Genomic DNA, 23,543 nt, shown 5'->3' with positions numbered 1-23,543 from the left:
CAAAACGCCTCCCGCTGGGCCCCCAGACTGGGCTGCTCGGTCCAGGTAGGGTCTGGTAACGTGTGACCCGCTGCTGGGGTCGCCTGACGCCCTATCTTCGGGCTCCTCTTTGCTTAAGGAATTTCAGACAGCTCTGGAAACAGGTCTGGCCGCATATTTTGAATGCCGGGCGTCCTCTTCCCGAGTAAAGTTAAAGGGGGAGACCAGAGACTTTTCTGTTAGCGTGAGCGCAAGTTTCCGGGCACCGCGCTCTGAGCGCGCTCGCCCAGGCTCAGGCTGGGACTCGGCAAGTAGAACTCGCATCTCTCGGCTGTAGAACGGAAATCGAGTGCCTGCCTCTGGGAGCTAGAATGGTTCCCCGGAGAACGCACACCCTCTTAACTCCTCGGCTTAGCGATCTTTTTGTACCCCCGCCCCCAATTTCACAACAGACAAGTGGAGGCAAACCGGTTATTTAGATAATTCCTGCCGTCAGCTGTAAAGTCCCGCAGTGTTGTGGACGGGCCGCTCGCAGTTGCTGAAAGTCCCGGGACCTTGACGGCATTGGGGCGGGGGCAGTGTGCAGGTCAGGGACAGAGGTAGGGCTGGCTTACATTTCCACTCCCAGCTGTTGAGTTTTTCCATCGCTCTGAAAATACAGAGCCTGTTACTACGGCTCTGGGAAAACACATTACTTAATCATATAATTTAAACAAAAAAATGGCCTTGCTTTTAAATTTGAAATGCAAAACTCAGGTCAGCAGCAAGGTCTGTGCTTTGAAAAGTTCCCGTGTTTCCTTTTTTAAATGTTTGGTTTAGCTAGAAGTAGCATTTACTGAATGCCACATGATCCCATGGCTGGAGTTAGCTTTGCTCTTATTTTCGTTCTCCTTGGAATCTGTTTGCATTGCTCATACGTGTATTGTTCAGATAGTAGATTTTTGTCAGAAATTAAAAGAACTGTGAAAACTTGGGAGAGGGTCTTGTTAGTTTTTAGGTGGGGAGACAAACAGAAGGGTGAGACCGAATAGAGTTGAAGTCCCCTTTGACTTTTTGTGCTCAAGCCAATTACTCAACATGGCCCAGCTTTCTAGCAAGAAGGGTCCAGGGAAACCAAAGTCTTTTGACAGTGTCAAGTGCTGGGTGGCTCTGTGTCAGTGGTTGGAGGCCGGCCGGCCTGCAGGGCACCTGGGGTGGGGTGTTCGCAGGCCCAGGGTCTGCACTGACCTACTCTGTGAGTCTGCTGCTGAGCATTTTGTGAACTAGGAGTTGTGATGTCGGCTCTCCCTTCTTCAAGGGACTGTAGACATATGGAACAGTCTACTTGACAGTGCTATTACGCCTTTTAAAATGGATTCTTTTAAAAATACTTAGTAGGGGCCTGGGAGTTAGCTCAGTGGTGCCTCGCAAGTGCAAGGCCTGGAGTTTGATCCCCGGTACCAAAAATAAAATTTAAATTAAATTAAAAAATAAAAATGTTTAGTAAGGACCGTTCTTAACTCTTAAGATCATTATCTCATGTCGGGTTCTGTGGTGCATACCCATAATCCCAGCAGTCCCACTTACAGACTAGAGCATCATGGGTTCAAGGCCAGCCTGGGGAACTTAAGACATTTTCTCAAAAAAATTTTGTTGTTGTTGTTTTTGTTTGGGGTATCACACTTGGGTCCTTGTGCTTCTGAGGCAGGTGGTGGAACCAATGAGCTAAATCCCCGACCCTGTTATTGTTGTTTTTGTTTCTTTGGTACTGGGGATCAAACTTGGGTCCTTGTGCCAAGCTAAATCCCTGGCCCATTTTCTCAGAAAAATTTTAAAAGACCTAGGGCTATTGCTCAGCACACCTTGGGTTAGTTTGCAGTATTTAAAAGAAAGAAAGAAAGGAATGTTATTTCATTACATTATTTAACCTTATAAATTAAATATTTGTATCTCAAATTTTTCTCATGGATAAACTGAAATCCAGAAAAGTGTGTTAAGTTGCTCACCAGCTAAGTTGCCAATCCAGGATAAGAACATAAGTCTGTCAGCTCTTAGTTTTAACCTTAGCATGGAATACACAGCACTGTAATATTCTCTTCTCTCTTTCAGGAAAAGCAGATGATATTCTGAATGGAGGCCATGATAAGGGAAAGAAAGACCCTTATTTTGTGGAAACCCCCTATGGCTATCAACTAGACTTGGATTTCCTCAAATATGTGGATGACATCCAGAAGGGAAATACCATAAAAAAACTGAACATCCAAAAGAGGCGGAAGCCATCTGCACCATGCCCAGAAACCAGAGTCACCCCAGGTCCACAAGGTGTGTGGACTTCCACTGAGTCCCTCTCATCCTCCAACAGTGATGACAACAAACAGTGCCCTAGCTTCCTCCTAGCCAGAAGCCAAGTTACATCGACCCCGGGCCCAAGGCCACCTCCCCCTCTGGAGACCTTGTCCACTTTTCTTCCCATCCCTGAAAATCCACAGCTGCCCCCTCCCTCCCCACAGTTCCCAAAGCACAACCTTCATGTCACCAAGACACTGATGGAGACCCGGAGAAGACTTGAACAGGAAAAAGTCACCATGCAGATGTCACCAGGTGAATTCAGAAGGCCCAGGCTGGCCAGTTTTGGCGGCACAGGCTCCACGAGCTCTCTTCCTTCCTTTATCGGTTCTGGAAACTACAGTGCTGCCATTCACCAGCTTCAGAATGGTTACCAAGGCAATGGGGATTACGGAGGCTATGCCCCGGTGGCTGCCACTGCGTCCTCCATGGGGAGCTCCATCCGCCACAGCCCTCTGAGCTCAGGGATCTCCACCCCAGTGACCAACGTGAGCCCCATGCACCTGCAGCACATCCGTGAGCAGATGGCCATTGCGCTGAAACGCCTAAAGGAGCTCGAGGAGCAGGTGAGAACCATCCCCGTGCTCCAGGTGAAGATCTCTGTCTTGCAGGAGGAGAAGCGGCAGCTGGCCTCACAGCTGAAGACACAGAGGGCTGCCTCACAGAATGACCTCTGTGGTGTGAGGAAGCGCTCCTACAGCGCAGGGAACGCCTCCCAGCTGGAACAGCTCTCCCGGGCGCAGAGAAGTGGCGGTGAGTTATACATTGACTACGAGGAGGAGGAGATGGAGAGTGTGGAGCAGAGCACACAGAGGATCAGGGAGTTCCGGCAGCTCACCGCAGACATGCGGGCCCTGGAGCAGAAGATCCAGGACAGCAGCTGTGAGGCCTCCTTGGTGCTCAGGGAGAACGGACAGGGCCCACCTCAGGAGTGCCGGTCTGTGGCTGTAGGTGGTGACGAGAACATGAACGACATTGTTGTGTACCACCGGGGTTCCAGGGCTTGCAAGGACGCAACTGTAGGGACAGTCACCGAGGTGAAGGATTCTGGTGTTGGTGTGACAGAGGCCATGCTTGGACTGACAACAGAAGCTGACAGAGAAATCGAGCTGCAACAGCAGACCATAGAAGCCTTGAAGGAAAAGGTTTACCGCCTAGAAGTACAGCTTAAAGAAACCACCCACGACCGGGAGATGACCAAACTGAAACAAGAGCTGCAGGCTGCTGGATCCAGGAAGAAAGTTGACAAGGCCATGACGGCCCAGCCGCTCGTCTTCAGCAAGTTGGTGGAGGCAGTGGTGCCGACAAGAGACCAGATGGTTGGCAGTCATGTGGACCTGGTGGACACTTGTGTCGGGACCTCTGTGCAGACAAGTAGTGTAGGCATCTCCTGCCAGCCAGATTGCAAGAATCGAGCTGTGGGGCCCGAGCTGCCCATGAATCGGTGGATTGTTAAGGAGAGGGTGGAAACCCATGACCGATGTACAGGGAGGTCTGTAGAGACCCGTGACGAGTGTGTGGGCGTGGAAGTCAGCATCTGTGAAACAGGCAGCAACACAGAGGCATCTGTGAGTGACCTGACACTCCTCAAGACAAACTTGAGTTTAAAAGACGTGCGGTCTATCGGCTGTGGAGACTGTTCTGTCGATGTGACGGTCTGCCTTCCCAAACAGTACGCCTCCCGCAGCATGAACACAGAGGCTGTCGCCCGGGTGGAAGCGGCCACCATGGCAGCACCTGCTACCATGAACCGGCACACCTGTACAGTTTTTGAACAGGTGAGCCAGTCCACAAACACTAAGCCGACCGTGCTGGTGGATTGCTGCACCAACACTTCCTTAAGCACTCTGGACAAGCAGACCAGCACACAGACAGTGGAGATGCGCACTGTGGCCATAGGAGAAGGCCGAGTCAAGGACGTCATCTCCTCCACCAAGATGCGGTCTGTTGGTGTTGGGACCCTGCTTTCTGGCAATTCTGGGTTTGACAGGCCATCTGCTGTGAAGACCAAAGAGCTGGGCGTGGGGCAGATAAATATTCATGACAACTATCTGGTTGGTCTCAAAATGAGGAGCATAGCTTGTGGGCCCCCACAGTTGACCGTGGGGCTGACCGGCAGCAGGAGGAGCGTGGGAGTTGGGGACAAGCCTGTAGGGGAGCTCCTGGAGGACTCCCAGCCCCTGGCTCCCTCTGGAATGGTGACCAACTTGGATCACTACATTGAACGTGTCCAGAAACTGCTGGCAGAGCAGCAAACGCTGCTGGCTGAGAACTACAGTGAACTAGCAGAAGCTTTTGGGGAGCCTCACTCACAGATTGGCTCCCTCAACTCACAACTCATTAGCACCCTGACCTCCATCCATTCTGTCATGAAGTCCGCGAGCACCGAGGAGCTCAAAAACGCTGACTTCCAGAAAACCAGTCTGGGTAGAATTGTAGGTAGGTGGCATCTTGAGGGGCCTGGGAATACCGGAAGTGCTTTAGTCCATTTTCTGTTGCAATAACTGAATTCCAGAGAGTGGGAAATTTCTAGAGAATAGAAGTTTATTTAGCTTACGATTGTGAAGCTGGGAAGCCCAAAGTCTAGTGTCAGCATCCACTGAGGAGTTTTCTGCTCCATCAGTTTAAGGCAGAAGACATCAAACGGTCACACAGAGCCAGGGTGCCAGAGACTCCTTCACTAACCCCCTGCCTGATAGTGACATTAAACCATTTTGAGAGCAGAGGTTAAATTTCCAACCCCCAAACCCATGTCCCTGAACTTTTAGGGACACATTCTCTTGAGAAATTTTGTCTTCCCAAGAGCTAAGGATGTCTTTTTCTTAACTGCTTGAGCCATTTTTTGGAACTACAGAGAAAGCCTTAGTGTGGTCATGGGCATAATGAAAACTGAAAATTCAAATCTGTGAGGAATTGCGCTGATTCTCAGTGTCTCGTCTTTTTGGTCTCTGAGGACTAACATAAGAAAAGTAAACTGGTATTGTCAGACTTAGAGGTTATCTTCTGGAGCAGCTAGTTTCATGTGATGTTTTATTGTCTTCCAGTTATTAACTTGATCATTTTATATAGATCTCCCTGAAGAAAATCCTGTATTATTTGTCCCTACAATTACCAGCAGTATAAAGTGTTTACAGTTTATATCTCCACGAAGGGAAGAGACTTCATCAGTTCATTTTATTAATGCTGCAAATAATGATTAGTGTTCTACTCCATGTCAAGCATAGGCTAGGCTCTGAGGATAGTTTAGCAAATAAAGCCAGGGTCCCTTCCCCGAGAGGTTTTACCATTCCAGCAACATCACAGACCTGAAACAGGCCCAGGAGGAGGCAGGTGCTATGAGTGCGTGAGTCTTCTTGGGGTGGAGGGTAGGGAGCAGGAGTGGTTCTAGGTGGAATTATTGCAAAGAGGGACTCTTGGGCAGGAACTCTGGGAGGAGAGGCTCTTTTCCCACTGCTTCTTTTAGTAGACACATATATTTTGCCTTTCTCTTTCCCTTTGTTCTTTGGGATTCCTGCTCACCTCTGCTTTTCTTTAAATTGGAGCTGATCACTGAGAAACTGCGCAGGGAGATTTTACACTGTGTGGTTTCCCTGTTAGCCTCATTGAAGTCCCTTCCCTGGATGTCAGGTGCCCTGTATCTTCTGGGGCTGAGGCCACACCACCCAGCGATCATTCCTAACACTCCAGTTCTCACAAACCAACGTGATCAGGAGAAGGATGTGTGTGTGCACATCAAAATTTTTTTGTGAAAATGTGCAATGTAGACTTCAGTAAGCCCTCCACAAAAGGTTACAGTCTTTTTTCGTTCTGTAATCCCGAAGTAATGATCAAAATGGACTGAAATAGATTCTTTTTATATCTTCCTACATTTCCACTTTCAATCTGAATGACTGTTAGTTTTTAGTATCTGCTGTGGGACACAGTTTATTACGGAAGAGAACAGTGAATGCGACAGCTGCTGTGTGGGTTTTTTCTTTTAGAATCCAGAGTCTCATAAATGTACAAGGGAGTCATTTTAAACGGGATTATAACAGTATGTGGACTGACGTAACAAATAAAATGTCTGCTTCCACATCCTTTTAAAAATCATGATGTCAGATAAGTTGCGTCCAGTCACAGGTGGCACAGAGGATCATAAAAGCATTTACTTCCCAGCCTTCCTCCCTCCTTCTCTTTCACATTCTTGCCCAAAATATTCAGCTGTGACAATGGAGTAATTTGTTTGGCCCCCCAGGCTTGGAGACCAAGCAGCAGGTGCCCTGTGGTTCAGCTGCGGTGTGTTTTGGTCTGTTTCCACTGCTGAGACATTCCACACAGCACTGTGTAGATCTGATTATGCACACAAACAGTTAGCTAAAAGGACAGGAGACCTACAGCATTCATAAATAAAAGAACAAATATTTACTTATTTATTGGTACCAGGGATCAAACTCAGGACCCCTTCGCCCCTCCCCTCCTTGGATCAAACGGAGGCCATTCATTCATTTATTCATTTAATCGTACTGGGGATTGAACTCAGGACCTTGTGCTTGCTGGGCGGGCACTGTGCCACCGAGCTAGATCCCTGGCCCAAGAATGAACATTTTAATAGCACTGCTTTAGTTATAGTGGTAGTTTTTCCCAGAGTGCACAAGAACATCTTTTATCTGAAATTCGTGTTCTTTGTATTTTAACCACATTGCTTTAGAGTTCTGATGAGAAGAGAATTGCGTTAGCAACTGTGGAGCCACGTTATGGCGCTGGTGTATACGGGGCTGAAAGCTAAGGCATCTTGGTACAGTGAGGTGTGAAGAATGAAGGTGCGCCCCGGCTTGCTGTGTGTGTTATCACGGTATGCCATATATATACACGTATGACAGTCCAGCGTGCTGCTCGTGCAGTGTGGAGTGCATGTCTGCGGGAAGATGTAGTAGGGTACTTGCTCACACTTTGCCCCCTCCCGCAAAGTGAAAGGGAATTTGGATTTGACGTCTGCCAAAGAAAGCTCGTAGTCATTTGTATGAATCTAACACTTTAAAGTTAAATTTATGCTCTGCAGTCAGCAAGTCTGCATTCAGACCCTTTCTGTACCACTAGGGTGAGTTGTCCTTGTTCCCTCGTAGGACTGGAATGAAGGTTTTGTGAGGCACAGTAGTAAAGGATTTGGAGTAGTCTGCAGCAGAGTACCAGTGCCCAGTAAGTGCTACTGTTGTCATTGTTTGAGCACCCCCAGAAAGAGAAATGTAGCCATAGAACCACTGGCAGACAGATTTTGCAGATAATCTTTTATTTCTAATCCAAGTGTTCATCTTCATAATTCTGGCTTGTGGCTTTTTCCTCCACTAGCAGATTTATCAAGATAAAGAAATACATAGATAAAACTGGGAAAACAAAATGAATGTGATTATTTTCAAGCCAGAGTCATTCAGAATCATTGTTAAAGCACAGGACAGAGTATATTTATACCGAATCAGTAGAATGCTGTGCATTTTTCCTAGAATGAAAGATTTGATGGTGTTTCTTTTTAATGTGCAAAATATTTTTAGTGACAGAATGCCTGACTGTCCTGTTCAGCTTCTTAAAATCACAACCAGACTGGAGTATGTGTTCATAAGTTAACAATTCAGGGGGCACAAAGAGAGCAGGACCCTCTCTCCTGTATACATGCATTAATTACCCCATTGTGCTCGGTATGTATGAATGTGAAAGTGCGCAGCTCCTCATTTCAGAAATAGACTTTTCGTTTTTGTAAATAAAAAAGTTTTATCTGTATATTTTTTCACCCAGAAGGTCACAGACGTTTTCCCAAGATTAGAGTGACAGTGTTATAGCTTTGTAGCTGGAACTTTGTGGTGACCAAAGATGTACTTTTTTGTTTTGTTTTGTTTTTGGTACCGGGGATTGAACTCGGGGTCTTTGCGCTTGTAAGGCAGGCCACCGAACTGCTGAGCTAAATCCCTGGCCATGTATTTAATTCCTGATAGTCTGAGTTTAATGTACTTAATAGTTTCCACTGAATTCAAAAAAGTAAGAGGAAATAAATGTTCTCTACAAAAACCTTAGGATGTAATGTTTATTTTTTTTGAAAATCAGTGGGATTGTTCTTGGTTTGAGGAGTGAGTTAAGTTTTTCTTTTTCTTTTTCCTTTGTGAAAGAGTGGAAGGAGAGAGAAAATTCTAGATAAATGACTAATACTTACAAATACCCTAAAAATGCGTTACTGTGAGCAAATATGAATGAGTGGAACTTAACTGCCCGCCATGTTATTTATAGAAAATTTATCTCCTATGCAAAGAGAAGAACTACTTTTTAAGTCAGCTTCTGTATTTGTACTCTTGGTCATCTTGGGTTTTTTAAAAAGTTAATGGGTTTGAAGTCATTCTCATAACTGTAAAACTGTTTGCAGAGAGATACCAAAAGCAGGAAAATGAGGTCATTATAGAACACCATTTTTAGTTCTTTGTCTCCTATTTCAAAAGCATGAAAATAATCTAAACCAAATGTTTCTGGAACCCTGCGGTGGTATATACTGGCATGGTGTGAGGGTCTACTAGCCTGAAGGCAGGAGCCCTGATTTCTACATCATCTGTGATGGAATTTGGGAAAGGGTACTTAGGCTTAAGGGAAAGATCTTTAAAAGATTTAATTCTGCCCATCACCTTCGTGAGCCCTTCAGTTGGCATTTGTTTGAAAATCTCGTTCTTTTAAACTAATGTTCTTATCTTTTTGGGGGTGGGGGGTACCAGGGATCAACTTGTGCTTAGGAGTCAGGCGGGTGCCACTGTGCTAAATCCCTGGCCCCTAAACTAATGTTTTTAAATGAGCATTAGTAAAATGAAAATATGCTGTAAAAAAAAGATGTAGGCTTACTTTGAATCCTAAGGTGTGCGGTTCATTTCAAGCTGACTCATGGAGATAAGTAATCTTCAAACACCTAAATAGCTTTGAGTCCACTCGCAAATGTAGTGACTGATCCTGGATGACAGGCACAGCTGTTTGTTTTTCATTCATACTTCAGTGAAGACATTGAAAGTCTGCACTGTCCCCTCTTATCATCTCAGTTGATAGCATGCATTAAGTGTCATCTGTACGCAAAATGTGGTACTGCAACAGAGACAGAAGGTGTCCCTTGAAGAACTTGGTATCTAGTTGGGAAGCCAGGACGTGCACACCTATGGCAATACCAGTATGTTAGGTTCAGAAGGATATGCAGTTAGAACGTGCTCAGGCTACAGCTGTAGTCCTTAGCTGAGTCTGGCAAGGAGAGCAGGACCTCAGCTGAATTGGGAGGAGCACAGTTTTTACCCAGCTTTAGTTAATGCAGCCTTTCAGCTTGGGATTTCTGGGTCAAGTCTTGGGATTCGTATACGATTAAATGTGGGTGGGGTGAGGTGGGGCTGAGGGAGAATCTGGTTCTTAATCCACTCTAGCATTTTAATTTCTAAGCAAGTGGCAGCTGTTCAGTACATTCCCGGGGAAAATGGCCCTGGCACTGCGGCTCTGACCTTTTACATTTTCCATCCCCAGTTTGAGTCAGCTATTTGTGTTAGTGACTGCACGTCGGAGGCTTCAGGCATAGCTGTGAGAGGAGTACAGAGGCAGAGAGGGGTTTGTCCTCCGTCAACACTCCATACTTTCCACTGCAGAGCAGTACACACCACACTGACGGTGATTCATGAAAAATTTCTACTGTAATATTTGGGTAAGGGTGAATTCCTACTGAAGCCCCTTTCCTTTATGAAAAAGCTAAAGTATTATTTCACATCTTGAGTTCTGAGTCATACTTGGGAAAATAGACTGAACGGCCTCCATAATGAGTCAGAAATTTCAGTCCTACCTATTAACACATTAGAAGTGGTTTAAAAATCAAATCCAAATGTGTCACTGAAAATTGGGCACACACCATGGTTAATTCACTGGCCACACTGTTCAGAGCTGTGTTTTTCGGATAGCACTTGGCATTATAAACAAAAATATGGATTGGCATTGCCGAACAGTTGACATCTGGGATCAGACAAGCCTTTAAAACTCATTTTATGGGGCTAGGGATTTAGCTCGGTGGCACTGTGCCTGCTTCACAAATGCAAGCTCCTGAGTTCAATCCCCAGTATTGTAAAAGAAAGAAAAAAAAAAAAGAAACTCGCTGCTTGTATCCCATCTGCTGATAACCATTCTACATGGATAAAATCAGGCATGAGTGACTTTTTAAAAGTTTCCTCCCAGCTTTAGTTTTTGTTGAATTTCTATTGTTGTTAGTTTACATCTAACATCTTAAAGTTCAGGACATTATCAAATAGTTCTCACTTTTAAGTTTTCATTATAGTTTGCCCTAGCTGCTGTGATTTTTTTTCTACATCAGATGCTTAATGCATTCCGTTTTTCAGAACACTGAGATTTCTGTTGCTTCCTGTCTTGTAGTCATCACTGATCTGGCCAGTTGTAAAATGAGTCTCATGCTTTACAGCCGTGACGTGTAGTGACAGAAGGTTTCTCCCCGTTGCCCACTCCCTTGCCCGCCAGCTCCCCAGGGTGCCTGTGCAAACTGTTGGCAGCTGGTGGGAGTCTTGAGGTCCATCATGCAGGCCAGAGTTCTGCGGGTGTTTTGTAATCACTCCGGTTGTTCTGTGACTCTCATTTGGGGTACTGTTTACTGTTCCCGTGGACTTCCACCATGAGTGACCCAGGGCTATTAATTATACCAGCAGTAATTCCTAAGAATTCACAAGGTTCGTGTTTGAGTTGAGATAGCAAGGAATCTGTAGTCTGATTTTCATCCGTTGAGTTTTAATGTGCTTAATTTAATTTAGTGGTTCTCAATCCTCACTGCACAGCAGAATGGGGGGGTGGTAAAATTCACTGATGCCTGGGCCCGCCTGTGACAGTGCACTGTATTTTTTTTTTTTTTAACCCACTCAATTCGGGTGACTCTGAAAGGCAGCTGGGTTGAGAACATTAAATTTAGTTTGGTGGCCACTTTATTTTCGTGTGTCCTGGCTGCCCATGTCCTTTGTTTTGCTTGGACATGGCACTCCCTGGTCAGCCGCAGGTGCCGTGTGTGTCTACAACAGCAGGCTGGTTCTCATTGGCCTCTGAGAATTGTGTATGGGCTGCTCGATTCCAGTCAGAGTTTGAACAGCATCCCAAAAAAGATTTTCTGGCAGTACAGATGGCAGTTTCCCTCAGACTGGACAAATAAGTACTAGTTTGATTTTTTTCACAATGTTCTTGGCTTAACTTTTGGCCTCAACAGAATCTCAGACGTTCACGTGAGTCACAAGGCGCTTCTGAAAGGCCTTCTATTGTCCAGCAGTATTGTAAGCGTGTGGGGAGCTGGGGCACCCAATAAGCCCACAGCCAAGGGGCTCAAGGAGCTTACCTCTTCCTGGAGGAGACACAGGTGAAGCTCAGAAAACAGGGCTGGACGTATTTTTATTCTGGACATAAGAGGGGGGAAAAAGACCTCTGTGGAATAGTAGCCTAAATAAAAGAGACTACAGAGAAGTAGGATTTGAGCCAGTCCTTGAAAAGAACATGGGTGGACCTTGTGAAGGTGCTGGAAGTCCAAGCCTAGTCAGCAGCAGTAAGGGAAGAGTTGGGAGGAATGAAGACACCAGACCTCCATGAACAAAGTGGCAGCTGGGGATTTAGCTCAGTCAGTGGCACCGCTCCTGCCTCGCAAGTGCAAGGTCCTGAGTTCGATCCCCAGTACAGCCAAAAAACAAAAAAAAAGAACAAAGTGGCTGGTAGAAGTTGAGTGGTACAACTTGTCTGGCAAGACGAATCTGCCCACATTCATTATGAAGGACCCACGTAGATGTGGGATTGGGAAAGCTTTAGGAAGTCCTGCTTTACTAAACTATGGTGAGACAAATCGGGGTCTCGGTGCCTCCAGGTGGGGAGATTCTCAGGAAGAATTTGGAGAGGGGTTTACTGAGTTAGAAATGTTCAGTAGTGTAGGTAGTTACACAGGTGTGTGCATTTACCAAAACTCATCCAGCTGTGCACATAAACGCTACATGTTACTGTATGTAAATACCTTTAAAAATATGTGTGTATAATTTCAGTTCTGGATAAATACTGTACGTATATAAGGATCTTTTGCAGGTCTGCGGATCACACCCAGGGCCTCACATGTACTAAGCAAACACTACCTTTGAGCTTCTAATTTTAAAGTATTTTTTACAACCATGTTTCAGTTGAAAAACCTTTGAGATAAGACTTTAAAACCAGAGTGGCCAGTGGAAATAGTGGGTTCTTGTTTGGGCTTGTTACCCATTTTTCTTTTTTTCTGAGAGCTTTGGAGAAATTTGAACATTGACAAGACAGGTGATGATCATTACCTTTTTTTAAGGTTTGGTTACTTTTAGCATTAATATTTTGTGTATGTTTAAAGAGTTCTTTTAGGGATATATACTGAAGTTTATGTGGATGAACATGATTGGATGTCTCGCTTTTACTTGAATATAATCTTGGGTGAGTGAACGGAAGTCACAGATGAAACCAGACATCTCAAACCATTGAGTGTAGTGTTGGGAACAGGGGAGTTTACTGTGTAGCCGTGGGCCATACAGAGGTGCTTCACACCACCCCAGACCATGCTACTGTGGGAGTCTCCCAAGAGTGTGTCACCTAGGGGGATGTCTCAGCACCCTGGTGCCCACTCCATGCACACCACCTAAGGATGTGTTTCTCAAAATGTGTCCTCATCACTAAGTGATGCCAGATTGTGCTGTTGCCCACTTGTATATGTTTAAGGTTTCAATGATGGTAAAATGTTACTGATGTGTTTGTGTTTAAAAACTGATTGTTGGGGCTGGGGATTTAGCTCAGGGGTTTTGCTGCCTGCCTTGCAAGCGCAAGGGACTGAGTTTGTTGCCCAGTACCAAAATAATGATGATGATGATGATGATGATTGTTGGGGGCCCAGGATTTAGCTCGATGATGCTGTGCCTGCCTCACAAATGCAAGGTCCTGAGTTCAATCCCCAGTATCAAATAGATAGATAGATAGATAGTTGGGTCTCTTCATGGGAAAATGGTTACTCGGAGTGTTCTTTTAGGAGTGCTCGCGCTCACAATAACCAGAGAGACCTTTTGGAGGTGAGGCAGGCATTTCAAACTACTGATGAATGGAGGAGGTGGAGGAAATGAAAGATGCCGTTGCCCGGCCTATTGATTTTACTTAGAGGAAGTTAAAGGCAGGCTGGACATTTCACACTAGCATTTAGGGACTGTGTTTGGAGGGCTGCATACAGTGCTGCCTGTGTGTGTGGAGGCAGGCGGGCTTGTGAAGGATCCTACGTGCACATGCAGTGCCTGCAGGACTGGAGGAGGAAGGCAGAAGGCACTGTGCACAGAATTAGGGAAGTGAGTTCTGGTCCAGCTTGCATGGCCTCGGGCAAGTTACCAAATCTCTGACCTTCAGAATTCGTAAGTAGAAATCCGAAAATGAACAATTCTGGATGATCTCTCATCTTGAATATTTTGCTTGCCCTTCCTCCTTTTAAAATCTATTTTGCCATTGTTTGAAACAGCTGACATTCAAAATGGGCCACTGCACCAAAACCTCTGGCGTAGGGGGTATCAGAAAGGCTCATCCCTGAGCCCTGGCCCAGGACAGTGACTTCCTGGCAGTGGGTGCCTGGTGATGTGCACTTGATACACCTGGTGATTGTTAGGAACAACTTAGATTTAGGGTTTAGGGTTTCCATGAGTAACCCTTCTTTAGATTGCCTCCAAATACAGTGGTTAATTTCCTTTCTGTCTAAACATCTAATGGATTTCAAAGCTTTTTTTTGTTTGTTTTTGTTTTTTGTTACCGGGGATCAAACTCAGATCATTGTGCTTGCGAGGCAGGTGGTAGAACCACTGAACTAAATTACCCCAGCCCTCACAGCTTTATTTTTAAAAGCAAAAACTGTAATCAAATTCCCATGACAACATTGGGAGCAGCTTTAAATGTATTTTGTTAGTACCTTATGTCTATAAGGTATAATTTAGAAATAACATGCAAAGAAGAAAAACTATAACCAACTGTAACTCTTTGCCCTTAATAAAACAGTACTAAAGGTAGTTTTTTTTTAAAAAAAAAAAGCAGTATTAAATGGCTGGGGTTCTGTGGTAGAGAACTTGCCTGGCCTGCTGCAGGCCCTGGGCCCTAGGTTCCATCCCCAGCATCCCAAAAGAATAAAAAATTTTAAATGTTCTTTTCTCTCTCTCTCTCTCTCTCTCTCTCCTCTACATTCCAGGTTTTAAAAAATACGCGCACATAAAACTATTTACTAATAATTGCCCATACTGTTTTATAACCCATTTTCAAACAGGCTGTGCTCATTATTGTGTTACAAATGCCTTTCTCCATCAACCTGTTTAATGGCTAAAAGTTTCCCTGTCTCATGTCCCCGCACTTACTAGTTTCTTATGGGCAGACTGTGATGCCTGCTCTCTTCACTGATTCTGGTATGAAAACTGACTACCATTCTATATCTTTTTGTACATCCTTCAGATAAAAGTTCTAGAAATCAAAGAATTATTTTTATAAGTGATTTTTAAACACAATCTATGTTCATTATTGATATAGTGGCAAATAAAGGGGGGCAATTAAATCGTAACTTTTATTTTACTAGTCTTCCAAATAACTCTTAAAAATACATGTAGATTTTACATAGTCCACAAGGGAGAGTCACAAAACTCGTCTTGTACCTTGTACTGTGGATCCCAGATGAAGGTAAGGAAGTTGGGCTGTGAGAGATCAGAGAAAGGAGAGCTGTGTTTAATTAGAAAGCTGAGGGAAGGCCCTGAAGAGGGCAAGGTGGGAGGGTGGGCCGTGTGGAGAAGGGAAGAAGGGTTTCCTCCCATGGAGGAGGAATGAGCCGGACCCCTACCCTCCAGCCAGAAGAGCGGTTCCCTCCACCAGGACGCTCTCCCCGTCCCAGAAAGGACCAGTGGTGGGAGTGGAGCTGCAGGGGAGAGCTGGTGCCGTGTTACAGATGGCCTGGTGTATCTGTTAAACACTGTGGGCCGGGTTTCCCAGGTGGCCCGGGGTGAGGGTGCCAGGCCTTGTTTTAGCTACAGTAATGTTAGCATAAGACCTCAGAAGGAGTAATCCCCTGGGCTGGGGATTTAGCTCAGTGGTTCCACCGCCTGCCTCGAAAGTGCAAGGACCCGATTCGATCCCTGGTACCAAAAAAAGTAATCCCCTGCAGCAGTAAGAGGGGCGATAGCATGGAGGTGACTGCTGTCACCCAGAGCCAACTCGAGAACGCAAGGACACACAAAAGTGGTCGTGTGAAGCTAGAATGACAAGCTTTGGCAGATAATGGAAGAAAAATCAAGAGTCAGAGGTCACCTTGGAGAGTGGGGATTAGGGATCTTAGGGAGGGGTGGTGTCATTTAATAAGAAAACATGGGAAGGAAGCGCTTGAGAAATGGGCGAGTTGCAAGACTTTTTTTTTTTTCAGTCCATTTTGTCCAGCCCTGGTATCACATTACTCTGACCTGCTCTTTCCGGACAGGATGTGATTTGGAATATACCTGTATGTATGGAGACCTGCTGAGCGCTCAGATGTCCCGGCCTGAGCACGAGGTGGGCACTGCAGAAGGGACGCCCATGAGCAGCCAGGAGACCTTCCCCTCTCAGGAGAGCACACCGGCCCCGGTGAACCTCACAGATGACCAGGTGGCTTCTGGCCTCTACAGTAAGTTACTGCCCTTAGCATCAGGGTTCTTTCTGGGCCCCACTGCCAGCATTCCAGTTAAATGACAAATTGCCTTCTAAACTGACCTGGAGAAAGAGTTAGATAGTTGTTTGGAAGAAAGGCCTACAATAGCTTCTTAAAATTAAACTCTCTTTGATAATCTTAATTTTACAATTTATCTGGTATTGCCAGTTATGAAATGATGTAAACAGCATTTCACTTTTTCACATTCTGGCAGGCAAATGCTTTTTCCAGGTTATTTCCTCTGAAATGAGACACATCTCTGTGAACAGTAAACCTGATGAGATGCCAGGTGTCACTGGCATTGTGATGTCTGGAAGTACTAACAGAAATTTTCCCCATTTAAAGAACGCTATTAAGAGGAATTTATTCTCTGCATGCACACATTTTTTCTATGGATTTGTGCAGATTTCTAGTGTATGCATGCCAAATCTACATTGACGTACATAAGGGACAAGAGTCAGACAGGAAGACAGATTACCTGTTCATTTCGCTTGTATGAGCTATGTTAATTTTGACTATTGTGATGTTTTTTTTTCATAGTATGTACAAATAATGAAAGTACACTGAAGTCCATCATGAAGAAGCAAGATGGGAATAAAGATTCAAATGGTGCAAAAAAGAATCTTCAGTTTGTTGGCATTAATGGAGGGTAAGGAAAGATGGTGGTACTGGATCTCAATATCTGTCTGTCTCCTTCGCCTCCTACCTGCTTAAAGTCTCAGTTCAAAGTGCTAGGCCTGAGATACTGCTGCATCTGGGTGAAGGAAGAATTCCTCTTCAAAAAGGTGCATTTGAGCTACTCTGCTTCCCTCCTCTTGCTGTCTTTAAGGATATGTCATTCTTTTAAGGATTCCTGATGAAGCTGAGCTATTGACATCTCATCTCTGTCTTGAAAAAAAAAGTCTTCAATAAAAAGCAGCAGGTTAGGGTTAGGGTTAGGGTTATAACTCAGAAAGGAGGAGAAAAAGAACATCACTCCAGGGCTCACTGACAGTTGTCTACCTCCTAGCATGGGTTGCCTTTTGCTTAGCTCCCACGTTCATGGAAAAACTGTAGACTTTTCACCTGAGGAGTAATCCAGACACACCAGTGCTTCCTTTCTTTCTAAATAGGATGCTTATTAGTTGTTTGTTCCTCCTCTTCCAGTTGACTCATGTAAATACTTAAGCCTGTTTATCCTCCTACAGTCAAATCAAAGCAATTAGTTGATTAATGAAGAAGCAATAGTGCAGTTAGTTGGAATAATATTTATAGTAGAGTGAGCTGCCAAGGCTTATCATGATGGGGGATCCATTTTCCAAACCTTAAATGTTTCACAGGATGAGGTGCCTCAGATTTTGGAAGTCGGGCATCAGAGGAGGTATATTGGTTACTTACAAGTGTTTCACCTTGACACTGGGAGAATGAATGGGGCAAGATGGCAAGAATGGAAAGAAAATTAAAAATGAGCAGCTGTGTGGCCAGAGGAGTCCTGATTTTTAACAGGTGGTGTATGATACCACTTGGCAACCCGAAGTGTCCCTTTTAAGTCAGAACCCATTAAGAAAACCACCAGGTTCTCACACAGACCTCACATTGCTCTTCTAAGCACCAGTCTAAAACCAATGGTGAGATTTCTGGAGTCGAGTCAGCAGCCTTCCCTTCACAGAAATTTTGGTCGCTGGGTCTTTATGGGCATACCTTGCATCTCTTGAAAATCCCAATTGCCACCTAGGTATGAAACAACTTCAAGTGATGATTCCAGCTCAGATGAAAGCTCTTCTTCCGAGTCATATGACGAGTGTGATGTCATTGAGTATCCTCCTGAAGAAGAGGAGAATGAAGACACTCGGGGAATGGCGGAAGGGCACCATGCAGTTAATACTGAAGGTTTCAAGTCTGCCAGGGTGGACCATGAAATGCAGGTTCAAGAATGTGAACCTGAGAAGGTGGAAATCATAGAGAGGTGTGGTACCTTCCCTCCCCTCCCCTGAACCCTCCCACACTTAGTAATTTGTCAGTGGAATTGCCCAATTCAGAAATTTTGCAGTTGTATATTGTTATGGGGATGTCTTCGTCCGCACATCGGAAGTGTATGTGCCTGGTTACAGCACTAACACAGGTGCGGAGTATGGCAACTCCTAGATCTGTTAGAGTAGCAAAGAGTGGCTTGATAGTCTCCTTTGTTTTCTGAAACTTCGACTTTTTGTTACCTCATTTTATACAGGGAACCACCATCCACTTTAGCTTATATTCAAAGACATAATTCAAGTTTTTGGTAACTAGATTTTCAGATTTTTATTTCATATTTTATCTTCAGCCAGTTATCAAGCCATTTCATATTAGCAGCGTAAACACAGTATGCATGAGAAACAGGTGTTTAGTCTCACCCAAAGATCACATTTGCACATTCACTGTGCAGATGTGTATCAGTCATATGTCTCTAGTTGCTCTAAGTGAGCACAACCAAGGATGTGGAAACGTCACAAATAGCAGTTGAAATAAAATGCCAAACTCTGCTTGGCTAACACTTGTGCCTAAAAATGAAGTGCATTTTAAAGCCCGTTAGCAAAAATGGATTTGATCCTCATATAAACAAGACAAAATTTAGAAAGTGGAAACTTCAGTATGCCTTTTCACCATGGAAGGGATAAGTAGAGAAAACTAATTTGGCAAATGAAAGTTAATTGCGTTAACATAAGGTAAGTGTTTCAAGAACATATTTCCAAGTGTTTCAAATGGTTTGAAATGTCATCTGGTTTTTTAAAAACAGGTCTATTGAGATGTAACATATTTCCTATGTGCCATTTGATTTTTAATTTTTCATACAGTTGTACAAATGCTTCTTGAGTCATCAGATGTGTGGTGTACTGGTGAGCATAATGGAGATGAAGAAGTTTAGATCTCCTTGGCCCATTAAAAGTTTAAAATTTTTAAATCTCAAGAGTTATTCTCTAATGTCATGAAAGCCATACTGGTATTGCTGCAAGCTGCCCTCATGAAAAGACCTTGTGCTCTGGCCAGAGGAATTGGTGCTGTAGACTCAGGTTAACCGTGTCTGCCTGGAGACACCTCCAGCAATCACAGTAGGCCAAGGCTAGTTCAGAGCCATTGTCGTTAAAGGGTCAAGAGTTGGAGATAAAAATGACTTGCCTTTTGTGGTCAAATCCTGAGCTCTCTTTTTTCCTCTTCTTTTAGGTATGAATTAAGTGAAAAGATGTTGTCTGCATGCAAATTACTGAAAAATAATATTAACGATCCCAAAGCTTTGACCAGCAAAGACCTGGTGAGTTTGCATTTAACGCTGTCCCTGGACTGTACAGAGTGCCCAGGTGGCATCACCGACAAGGTGCAGTGTGCATCTCCCCTGAACTATTCTCACAGAAGCAGTGGGTGCTCTTCGTGCTGCCTGGCTCCCCCGTGCACACCCAGGGTTTCCCCAGGGCCTGACTCTGCATAGTTCTTTCCCACTCTGTGCTTCTGTGGACATCTATGGAGCACATACTTGCAGACAGAAGGGACAGCTGGTTGCAGGCACTTACCTTTTTCCTACATGTTCTGCTTTTGTTCAGAGAACCTGCTGGTCCCAGGAACAGCATCCCAGAATTTTTTTTTAAGTTCAGATAGCTCTGTCTGGGCCGAGGTCAACATTCCTTTTACTTACTAAGCTGCATATTTTGTTCTGATATAGAATGTAGGTGGTCACTGTGTTTGAGCAGAAAAATAAATGCACTTGTTTCAGTTTGAGAGATCCAGAAGCAGACAACGGAGTTTGTGGTTGTCTTGGTGATCACGAATGGCACAAGCTAGGACAAAGATTACTATAGTCACGGTTCATCTGATGCCTTGGCCAAGTATGACAGACAGTCTTTCATGCACTGAGGTTTTTACATGCAGCCTTTTATAAACCAGATCCACCCTGTGCCTGATAGTTGCATCTTCAGTGCATTGAGAAAATACAGCTTCTCATGTTTAACCATGTGCATTTGAATCAGCAGTTGGTGAAAAAGTTGATTATAAGGTTCTCAAGATTCTACAATTATGAAATAAAAATGTTAGGACTAGAAGGGACCTAAGGAATTATGTAATCCTGGCAAGGCAGTTTTCCTCTTAACGTGAAAATCCTGTTTGGAACTCTGTTAAAAACTGGTGTGCCTCTTGCCTGTGCCAGCCACCCCAGGTGCCACTGGCCTGTGTGGCTGCGCTGGTGCAGCCCCTTTCCCGAGACCCTTAAGATTGTGTGGCTAGAGCAGCCGCTAGTAGATTACACCCACAGTTCTGGGATTAGAACCTATCTTAAGCATGTTTCTTTTCAGTTTTTTGTTACTGCAGTTAAGGGATATAACCATATCACGTGGCATATTTTAAAAATTTTATGATGTCTTTTCATACTTGTTGATATTGCTACAGAAACATTCATCAGAGCCAGCTGAGTCTTGATGTTCATTTAGTGTGCTGACAAAGTAGCACAGCGCTGACATTTACAGAAGGAAATACCAAATAAAATTCCTGGTCATTGGGTAACACAACTGCACGTTGAGGTTTTTCTGTTTCTTCATTGGTGCCGAGGATGAAAAGCAGGGCCTCGTGCATATGAGGCACATGTTCTACACTGAACAACACTCCTGGCCCCTAGGACTACATCCTGAAGTTCAGCAATACCATCTATACTTTTGTTGCAGATAGTAAAACTGTGAAATGTAACTTCAGTGTCAGCATAACACTGGGCTTAGCCTCAGTTTGAAACAGGTGTTTTAGGACCTCATGTTTTATAGCTGTAATCTAAGGGTTTTTTGTTTTGTTTGTTTTTTTTTCTCAGAATTCAGGGTCATTTGGTCTTTATGGACTTTACATTTCTGTGTCACCTGAATTCTCGAGTATGGTGTCATACACTCTCTGACTCCCTTATAGTTTTTGTTGATTGAATTTTCATTCATTGCAAAAGTGTTGAAGTATTATTCTGTGCAAAGTACTGGTCATGTGAGTGATCACAGTACCAGAGCCAGATAATCCTTTCAGGACCCTGATTACTTGGCAGTAACAGAGTTACGAATGCCAGAGTATATAATTTCACTTACTTTTGTGTGATAAGTCCAGAGAAGTAGAAGGCTAAGTAAGACACTGAACAAAGGAGAAGGAAAATTAGGTTAATTTTTTTCTGGCCAGGACCCTTTTTGAGTCACTCAAAACATGAATGGGTTAAAAATGAATTTTCAGCAGCAGGAAAATGAAGACACGGACACCATACTAACAAGGAGGCTGGGATTTAAAGAACATTTTCGTGGGTGTTGATGCTTAGGATGAAGACATTCTATTCTGTGCTGTACTGTTAACAAATAAGGATTTTTCAAAAATAAAAAAAGCACACATAACTAGACTCTGTCCCCGGGCTATGCCCAGCTTACACTGAGCTGCATCTGTCCCAGGTTGGACTTGCTCACCCATGAAGCAAACCCCAGGTTGGTATGTCCACAGCCTAATGAAGTTAGAGTGGGGATGGATGATCCCGATGAGATGAAATTTCTCCCCGACTTCTCTGAGTACCTTCTCCATGGCTGGACATTTGCATTTGAGATTAGTTGGAGTTGGTTGGCTGCATGTTAGGGTTTCCCAACCCAGTGCTGTGGAGGAGGTGAGAGAGCTTGGGGTTGGTTTGGCTAGGAAGGAGGCTGCATAATGAAGGGTGGCCATTTGACTTCTTTCTGATTTCTATGAAAAGCATTTGCCAGGCCAGCCCAGTCCAATTCTATAACAGTAACAGCTCAAAAGTCAAATCAGGCCTCAGTGTTTTATCTTTACAAACATTATAAAGAGAAAGCATTTTCCTTATTTTTCAGATGAGGAAACTGAATTACCCAATGAGTAACTTCCCCAAGGAGCAGAACCCAAATTTGAGCCTGGGGGTTCTGGCTCCAGACACAGTGCCCTCACACAGAGCCCTGTGATTGACCTCTTTTACAGAAACTGGAATACATGCTGTGCAGTTTAAGTCAAGAGGGAGGTTCCAGTCCAGTGTTGAAGGCTGTTCTTAGGGCTCTGGGCTTTGTTAGCTATTTTTAAGAGCAGATTCTAACTGCACACACTTTGACTATAAAAGGCCTGGTTACTTGGCCTTGCAGCTCAGCCTGAGAAAGGCCTATAAATAGAAGAACTAATGGCGGCTGTGTGTCTTGGCAGAGGTTCTGTCTGAACACCCTCCAGCATGAGTGGTTCCGCGTGTCCAGTCAGAAGTCAGCCGTGCCAGCCATGGTGGGGGACTACATAGCTGCCTTCGAGGCTGTCTCCCCGGAAGTGCTCCGCCACGTCATCAACATGGCCGACGGCAATGGCAACACAGCTCTCCACTACAGCGTTTCCCATTCCAACTTTGAGATCGTGAAGCTGCTCCTAGATGCAGGTACAGTACATGCACCATCTTTTTCTGTAAAAGCACCTGAGATATGTCTCTCTTCACATCATGTAAACCTTTTGCCTTTGACTAATGGCACCCAAGTTGTGACCCATCTCAGAGAACCAGATTGATCCACCCCTGAACTCTGACTATGCTAAAATCCTTTTAGCGCTTTTCCATGTGACATGGTTATTCTTGAGTCCTATACGGGAAGCTTGAAGTTTAGACAGAAATGGGTGACAGGGATTCCAGATCTACTGTGAAGGGAGTGTTTAACTCGATTGTTACTGCAAGTCCTCTGCATTCACGTGCAGTAGATGCCTAACAAACGTGACTCATGTTAATGCTGTTGCTAACCACGCAGGCTTGGTTCGCCGGCTCCCAGGAGGCAGAAGTGCTGCTCACAGGCTCAGAGTTGCAGCGTTTGTCTGTGGATGGCTGTTTGTCCTTGCACAGCAGCTGCTGGATGTGGTGGTTGGTCAAGATTGGCACCAAACAAAGCCGTGGCAGATCCATCACTTTTCCTGCCAAAAAAGGAATCAGCATAAACAAGAGAAAGTGTGGTTCTGACATTTGAACCATATTAATGAGAAGAGTGGAAATTTGCCATTCCGAGATCTCGCCAGTGGGTGTATTAAACATGATGGGATAGAGTAGCACATACAGGGACTAATGAAAAGTTCATACTGATTTGGCCCAATTAATGATACAGTGTCAGTGCCTGATGTAGAATATACAATAAAACTGCCCAGTTTTCTCTTCCTGTGTCTTGATCCAGTGGCCCAATTTCTTCTCTGTTTTGGGGTTCTAAGATTAATGTAGAAGAGAAATCCAAAAAGATTTATCCTTTTTTCTTCTCTTTAGGTTACCTATTACCTGTTTTAGGGTCCATGTTCGGGTATAACTGCTTCCATCTGACAGGAAGGCATTTCAGGACTGCTGCCCTGTAGACTTTCCAGACAGACTTTCTAAACAGTTAGCTGTTACATCAGCTGAGGTTATTGTGAACACAGAGAAGTGAGCAGCATCCGAAGAGCAGACGATGACACTTTGGAATTCTGCAAGGGACAGTTTTTATATACTCTTACAACACTACAGATTAAATGATTTTAATTCTGTTTCTGGACAATTTTGGTTCATTGCTTTTTTTTTTTTTTTTTTTTTTTTTTT

General features: G+C 44.4%; 1 protein-coding gene across 7 annotated transcripts in view; it reads left to right on the top strand.

Annotated features, from left to right (window-relative positions):
- The window catches only part of Kank1 (KN motif and ankyrin repeat domains 1), a 111,568-nt gene that overhangs the window by 82,607 nt on the left and 5,418 nt on the right, over nucleotides 1–23,543 (top strand). For 5 of the 7 annotated variants that reach the window (XM_010640130.3, XM_010640129.3, XM_010640131.3 and 2 more), the window contains 6 exons: nucleotides 2,068–4,743; nucleotides 15,797–15,979; nucleotides 16,544–16,652; nucleotides 17,718–17,948; nucleotides 19,181–19,268; nucleotides 22,160–22,379. In XM_010640130.3, the coding sequence (XP_010638432.1) occupies nucleotides 2,068–4,743; nucleotides 15,797–15,979; nucleotides 16,544–16,652; nucleotides 17,718–17,948; nucleotides 19,181–19,268; nucleotides 22,160–22,379 (3,507 nt within the window). Of the gene's footprint in view, nucleotides 1–2,067; nucleotides 4,744–15,796; nucleotides 15,980–16,543; nucleotides 16,653–17,717; nucleotides 17,949–19,180; nucleotides 19,269–22,159; nucleotides 22,380–22,737; nucleotides 23,517–23,543 lie in introns of those variants that run through there. The other 2 variants (XM_033757750.1, XM_033757749.1) reach the window with 2 other exon arrangements.

Source organism: Fukomys damarensis, unplaced genomic scaffold, assembly GCF_012274545.1.
Source record: "Fukomys damarensis isolate Sample0158 unplaced genomic scaffold, DMR_v1.0_HiC HiC_scaffold_31, whole genome shotgun sequence".
Lineage (NCBI taxonomy): Eukaryota > Metazoa > Chordata > Mammalia > Rodentia > Bathyergidae > Fukomys > Fukomys damarensis.
Note: the sequence above shows the minus strand (reverse complement) of the source record. Positions and strands in the feature narration are given on the sequence as shown.